At 38.8% G+C, this 7,722-nt stretch overlaps 1 protein-coding gene across 1 annotated transcript in view; it reads left to right on the forward strand.

Moving 5' to 3' along the window:
• Positions 1-839: 839 nt before the first annotated feature.
• Positions 840-7,722, forward strand: part of LOC112513703 (beta-catenin-like protein 1) — a 9,366-nt gene continuing 2,483 nt past the window's right edge. Inside the window, exons 1-7 of the mRNA XM_025120046.1 lie at positions 840-1,948; positions 2,711-2,792; positions 6,342-6,438; positions 6,557-6,620; positions 6,702-6,758; positions 7,107-7,144; positions 7,233-7,314. Coding sequence (XP_024975814.1) covers positions 866-1,948; positions 2,711-2,792; positions 6,342-6,438; positions 6,557-6,620; positions 6,702-6,758; positions 7,107-7,144; positions 7,233-7,314 — 1,503 coding nt within the window. The 5' untranslated portion in view covers positions 840-865. The remainder of the gene's footprint in view (positions 1,949-2,710; positions 2,793-6,341; positions 6,439-6,556; positions 6,621-6,701; positions 6,759-7,106; positions 7,145-7,232; positions 7,315-7,722) is intronic.

The following is a 7,722-nucleotide window of genomic DNA, read 5'->3' on the forward strand; positions in this document are numbered from 1 at the left end:
GCACACAACGAATTGATATGGTGACATTTTTCACGACCCTAACTTTTTACACTACGACGAAGGAACGAAACGGTGACCCGTGCCATCATATCCAATATACTAGATTCATCCCTGGTCTAAATTTCTTGATTTTTTTTTTTGAATTTAAGTGGTGACCCGTGTCGCCATGTGCGTGTTCGTTATACTGATTCTTTGCTCAACCAGGTCATATGTATTTTCTTTTAAATTCGATTTTTTACATAATTTTCTATTGAACTTTTGAAAAAAAAAATACAAACCATGTAATTCTAATACACTTGAAAATATGTAATTGGATCAATTAAATACACCATAAAAATACGTTTTTTTTGTGAGAATACAAGTCGAAATCACGAATTATAGCAAGAATTGTGGACTTTTATGAGTTGGTGTCTTCCCACGTACACCATATGACTTTTATATAATGAATAGAGAGTAAATGAGACAAAAAAAAAAGATCAAAAATGGGGGGAAAATGGTCATATGGCTATTGGATATCGGTAATAAAACGATAATATTTTTGAAAAATCGGGCCGGTTCCAAACTAGTCCCTGGCCGAGCCTTCTTTTTTTACGAAAACTGTACCCGCTACTGGACGACCGGTCCCAAGGCAGTCTCAATCGGTCCGAGGACCGACTGGTCAAAAGTCGGTCCCGGTCCACCGCCAGTCCCGGGTTGGGCCCATTTCGCCATACTCTAATATTTTCTAATTGGATCCATTGGGAAAAATAAATATGGGCAAAGTCCATGAGAACATAAAGAGGCCCGTTTATATCGATCCATAAACGTCCGGGAAGATAACTTTTTAGGGGTTTTGGGAATTTTCCGGCGACCCGGAACACACACAATGGAAGCAACCAACGACCGTAATCACCATACTGCCAAGAGAAAGCGAGACGGCAATTACGACGGTGAGGATTCATTCGCCATTGCAAACGGTGGCGTCGACCTCTCCCTCTTGGAAGAAATCGAGAAGTCACAACACTCCGTCGAAGTTGTCGACGTTAAAACCCTAAAAAAACTTGTTCTATCGTTCGAGCGTCGCCTTCGCGACAACATTGCCGCCCGCCTCAAGTACCCTGACCAGCCCGAGAAGTTTGCTGACTCTGAAATCGAGCTCCACGAAGAGATCGAGAAGCTCAAAATCCTCGCCGGAGCTCCGGAACTCTACCCTGACCTAGTTAACCTCAACACGATTCCAGCAATTCTTGACCTGCTAACTCACGATAATACTGATATCGCCGTCGACGTTGTTGGTCTTCTCCAGGACCTTACCGATGAAGATGTATTAGACGAAAATGATGAACCTGCTCAGATTCTGGTTGATTGTTTAATTGAAAACAACGTGCTTGAATCGTTAGTACAGAATTTGTTGCGTTTATCAGAGTCTGACCCGGATGAGGTGGCGGCGGTTTATAGTACGCTTTCGACGATTGAGAATTTGATTGAAGTGAAGCCTGCGGTGGCTGAGATGGTGTGCGAAAGGACAAAGTTGTTACGGTGGATTATAGGGAAGATAAAGGTTAGAGAGTTCGATAGCAATAAGCAGTATGCTTCCGAGATACTGGCGATTTTGCTTCAAACCAGTGTGGCAAATCAGAAGAGGTTAGGCCAAATGAACGGTGTGGATGTGGTGTTGCAGGCTGTGGCAATGTACAAGTCGAGGGATCCTCGGAGTTTGGATGAGGAGGAGATGGTTGAAAATCTCTTTGATTGCCTCTGCTGTTTGTTAATGCCATTGGAGAATAAGGAGAGGTTTTTGAAGGCTGAAGGGGTTGAGTTGATGATTATTATTATGAATCAGAAGAAATTGTGTTACGGGTCGGCGATCAGGGCTCTTGATTTTGCAATGACAAATTATCCGCCTGCTTGTGAACGGTTCGTGGACGTTTTGGGGCTTAAGACTGCTTTTCCTGCTTTCATGGGTAAGGCAAGTTCAATTCTCTTCCTAATATCACATCAACATTGATTTTTCTAATCTTTAATCCGCTGCTAGTTGCAAGCTTTAGCTTTTGTTACACCCAGAAGTAGGTTAATCATAACAATCCTATTGTTCTATAATATCTAATTTTAGCTGTCATTATATAGGTTTCATAAAGATTTTGGAAGGCATAACATCTGTTTGGTTTTGTAAATGCATATACCAGCTTTTAGATTATTTTGGAATGATGATAAGGAGAGAGTGTGTGTTCCTGCGGGCTATTTGAAGAGGGTTTACTAGTACTTCAAATGAGCATTGTGCAATTTTTGTTTCTTGAGATAGGTTTTCATTTTCTTCCATCCACTTATACTTGTATTTCGGGTATGCATAGAACTTATTCCAGATAAGACATATTGTTACTCCCAGTTGACTACATCTTCAATTTTTGGAAGCCTTTCTTTCTTAATTTCTCTTATTCATAAGATTTAGGTGCTCCATTACAACGCTTGACTGGATTCTATGTTTGCTTTATCTGGTAATCTACTAGACGTGGTTGTTTTCACTCCTTCCATGTATATATTTCTAGTACATTGTAGAACTTGTTCTAGAGATTAATTGAGATCACTTTGTTTGTGTCCGATGACTTTATATGATTTATATTAGATCATTTGTTATATGTTGCATGCTTTAGCTGATTGTTTTTAAGGTGTAATTTTTAATTTCTCAAACTTCAAATATCAAAAATCATAACATGGGTTGATTTAACTTCAGATTCCAATGCTCAAAAACAAGAAAAAGAGATCCAAAGAAGAATTTGAGGAGCGTCTTATATCATTAGTCGCATCACTTTTTGGTAAGAAGGCAAGTGAACCTTGATCTTGTATATTTATTTATTAGTTGCATTTTTTTTCTGTGTGACCATCATTCTCACCATCATTGATATGAACATGCACTTGTATGGATGTTTAGCTGCAGCTGCCACTATTGTCTTTACTGTTGTCTTTTTTACTTTCTTATGTCATAATGGCATAATAAAGTATGAGTCCCTTATTTTACATGCATGAAAGAAGTTATGTTAAAGTGTTGGGGTGGCAGATTATGACAATGTTTAGGAGTAGTCAATGGGTCATGGTCCTAAACTGATATCATGGGTAGAGGTTACCTTTATTTTTATTTGCTTGTATGGTTACCATTTTAAGGTATGCAGAAAGAGTTTTGACTTTCTTCTTCCTCTCCTCTCGGTTCTTGGAGATCGCCCATCTCGAATAGGGCATATCAACTAGAGATCACTCATCTTGAATTGGGTTGTAATAATTGGTGCTTTCATTGAGAGAACCGTAAACATGCCGCCATACAAAGAAGTTCCATCCTTGTAGGAATCCATGGCTCAACTTTCAGATAACCTGGCTAAACTCCAGTTGCAATTTACTCGGGACCGATCTGAGTTTGCAGCCACCATATCGGCTTTCATCACCACCGCCATTAACAACCGGCCTTCAAATTCAGATCACCTCTTTGCATTCTACGAGCCCAACTTTACACCCCCACACCTCCCCATAACCTTCCGATCATACTACCAAAATACATCTATCCACTTTCGACGGAATGAATCCCCTGGAATAGGCTGAACAATATTTCAGATTTTATGACATTGGGCCCAAACAACGAATACCTCTCGTTTCTTTTTATCTCAAGGGGATGCCTTGAGTTGGTATCAGTATCTACATAGCAATAGGCTTCTTACCTTCTGGAGCGGAATCACCCGAGCGTCAGAATTTTGTCTTGGCCCTTCTACATATGAGAACCATCAAGCGCCCTATTTAAGTTGCAACAAACGTCTACCATCACGGCTTAACAAATAAAGTTTGAAAAGCTTGGTAACTGCGTCATTGGCCTGTCCCAAGAGGCGTCATTAAATGGTTTCATCTCCGGCCTTCGAGGGGATATACGACAAGAGATAGCCATTCTCAAGCCCCAACTCGTAATGTCGGACCATTGGGTTAGCTAAGCTTATTGAAGACAAGATTGCTGCTTATCGGCCCCAACAAGCTATACCACACCTTCCGCAGCTCAGATCCACCCCCCCTTCTTCCAGCACCTCCAATTAAATCTCCAACCTCTTCTAACTGTCTCTCACAACCCCTTTACCAGTCAAGCATCTTAGCCCGGAGGAAGTGCAACGTCGGAAGGCACAAGGTTATGTTTTGGGTGTCCCGAGAAGTTCCATGCAGGGCATCATTGTCAATTCCTGATGATCGAGTATCACGAGCCGCCGACGCCACAGGACAACATGTCTCTGACCGAACCTACTCTTGATCAAATTCATGGCCCAGATATGGGTGTGGTTACTGTGGGCAACATTAAGGTAGATATGTCTTCTGTCACCATGGCCGAGGAGTAATACCTGCGATATTTCAGAAGCCATTTGGGAATGAGATCCTAGCTGTTTTTTTATTCCCGACCTTGCGGACAAGGTCATTGTTGATGGGGGAGGAATTGATATGAACATGCACTCGTCTGGGCGTTTAGCTACAGCTGCCACTTTTTTCTTTACTGTTGTCTTTTTATCTCCTTGTCATAATGCATAATAAAGTATGGGTCCCATATTTTGCATGCATGAAGTGTCAGTTTCAAGAAGTTATGTTAAAGTATGAGAATGTTTAGGAGTATTTAATGGGCCATGGTCCTAAACCAATGTCATGGGTAGAGGTAACCTTTATTTTTATCCCCTAAAATGGTTACCATTTTAGGGTATGCTGAAAAGGCTCTCAGTTTCTTCCGCCTCTCCACTCTATTCTTGTAGATCGCCCATCTCGAATAGGTCATGTCAACTGGAGATCACCCATCTTGAATTGGGTTGTAACAGTCATCTTTCTTCCCGTTTCTTTAACTTCTTTTTAAATCATCCTTCCATCTCTGGAGTGATTTCAGCATATTATACTTTTGAGGTCTTCACGTGTTTGGGTATCTTAGGAGTTTGAGATGGTTGTGACTTATGAATGAATTCTTTCCAACTGTTGTCTGGATCTGTATGTTGGAAGTTTAATGAACTTTATAAGAGAAGTCTACTATATGGTCATGTTGTGAGTGACTTGCCTTGTCTTCCATTGAATCATCTTTAGAAGATGGTAGCATCTTAAATGATCTCTGTATTTTTTGGACAGCAGAAGGATTTGGGCATTCTCAGAAGTATCAAATTGGTGATAGTTGCTTTGTTTTCTTAAGAAATAAGGAAACTGGATTATCTACTTGTAGGCAATGATATGAGCACATAGATGGGTTTTTTTTTATTTTGTTTGTGTGCAGCTGGGTGGAGTTCTTCCAATTCATTTTAGGATTTTCTCTCTCTCTCTCTCTCTCTCGCGTATTTTAAGGTTTTCGAGACATTATAGAGGTTGTTAGAATATGTGGGTAGGTTGCACGAGCAGGAGTGTTATAGGAACGCATTCTGCATGAAATGGATGGTACACATTAATTGGTAATTTTCAAAAATTGCTGCTTTGAAGATATTACGTGGATGCTAAGCTGTTACAACGGTCAAATACCAAATGGCGTCAATACTGTGATTTGAAATAGGGTTATCGCGGTGGTAAAGCGGTCCACAGGTGTTATCAATATCAAAAAGAAATTCACTAATAGACTAATACTCCCAAAAAAAAGAAATTCAATAATAGATCTACAATGATGGTCAAAGGATTTAGGAAACATGGTTGAATGCTTGATGATGTCGAAAACCTAAACTTTATAATAACCGTTGACCGGTGAAGATAAGTAGATGGATTATATGATTTAAATCATTAAAAAAACAAGTCTAAGTCCAAAATAAAAGCCCAAATCATTTAAATAGGTCCAATATAAGCTGGATAGACGAAAGAAGCCCAACCACAAATAGCCGTTATGCGGACCGCTATTTTGTGAAACAAGCGGCCATTTGGTGGTAAATTACCCCGCATTTCTCTGCACCGCTATGTAGGACCACAATCTAATCACAGCAATTCCTTCCAGGACCTTGAACTGCGATTGCACCGCTATTTCACCGCCATTAACAGTATAGCGTGGATGTCAATTTTCGTGTTTTTTTAGTTAATTTTTGTATCACGGTATTAGCAAATATATGTAGGATATGTATCTTATTGGTTATAATTTTCTTTATTGTAGTATTGTTTTTATGCAGTTATATCAACTTCAAGTATATGGCTGAGGTGTTCGATTTTGTTTATGCATTTGAGCTTGTATAACACATACCAATTCAATCAAGTGCTAATTAGTTAAATCAGCTCGATGAATCGATTTACAAAGTTTGTCTTCAGTAGGTAGTATTTTCTGCCAAGATGAATCATAAAGTCTTGGCCTCTGATTTGGGAAATGTGCATTGACAGTGTCACTTTGTGTTGCAAAATAGGTGGAATTTTGAGGGGTTCAAGAAGGGAAAGATTATTGAGTAAGTTTGTGGAAAATGAGTACGAAAAGATAGACCGGCTTATGGAGCTTTATATGAGGTAATTGCTTGGGAATATGTTCTTCAGAACCCCTCCTACAATTAACAGCAGTCAGAAGCATATCCTTCCAGTATTTGTATATGTTTTTTACCTTATTTTATTGCTTTCTCTTCTGCAGATACTCAAACCGAGTGAAAGAAGAATCTGAAAGGTTGAATGCGCTTGAACTAGACGATCTAGAGGTTTACTATCCTAGTTCTTGCTTTTATTTGTATCTTTTGGCAATTATTCTCCATTTAAAACTAATATTTCGTATGTTGCAGATGGATGAAGAGGAAAAATACAATAGAAAGCTAGAATCCGGACTCTATTCACTACAGGTAACGAGTATACCATGTTGCCCTTTTCATTCTCTAATCTGGACTGAACTTCTGGGCTTGCTTGCATACTGGAGTTCATGGCATTATGTGGACTTGTTTATTTGTGGAAACATGGCACAAGAAGCTAATAATCATATAGAAGTTAAACAAATAAGAAGCAGAAGAGGACTACAAGTGACAGCAGCCAAAAAACTTTTGATAGTCATCCTGCGATGAACTAGTTTATACATCTTAGAACTATCTGAAGGAGTTTCTTCCCCTTTACTTTTTCTTTGAATGCTATGCTTTCTGGCCTCTTTTTCCCTTTCACAATTGATGTCCTAAACTTTTTCCCTTATGTTGCTACAGTTGATTGCCGTTATTTTAGGTCATCTTTGGACCTCCGAGTAAGTTGGTACCAAATCGTTGATTTTTTTTTCTATTCTGTAAAGTTCTCCTGCTAAAGCTTTTGTCATTTCAACCACAATATTGCAGGCTTCCTCGGATAAGAGCAAGAATTGAATTACTTCTTAAGCAGCAAAAGCTGACTAAAAAGGATGTTAAGAATGTACTACAGGTATATTTTGCAACTGCTGTTCAACATGGATAACACTCCCTCTGTCCCAAAATAAATGTCTATATTTCTATTTATGTTTGTCCTGAAGTAAATGTCAAGTTTCAAAAGTTACTAAATTTCCAAATCTACCCTTAATTAATGCCCAAATATTTAAGCGTTGATAAGATAGATAAATTAATCAAGGATAAAATTGTCATTTGGTTAACTAAAAAGTGTAATAATTATACATGTCTAAAACTATGTTCAAATTCAATTGTGGACACTTATTTTGGGATGGAATAACCAATGAACTTTCTTGTTTGGAATGATTAAGTCCTTGAACTTTTTTTTGGAACAAATAAATCATTGAACTTTTCAAAACATGTTAAATAAGTCCTTGGACAATTTTTTGGCACAAATAAGTCCTTG

Source organism: Cynara cardunculus (genome assembly GCF_001531365.2).
Source record: "Cynara cardunculus var. scolymus isolate 2C chromosome LG 5, CcrdV1, whole genome shotgun sequence".
Classification (NCBI taxonomy): domain Eukaryota; kingdom Viridiplantae; phylum Streptophyta; class Magnoliopsida; order Asterales; family Asteraceae; genus Cynara; species Cynara cardunculus.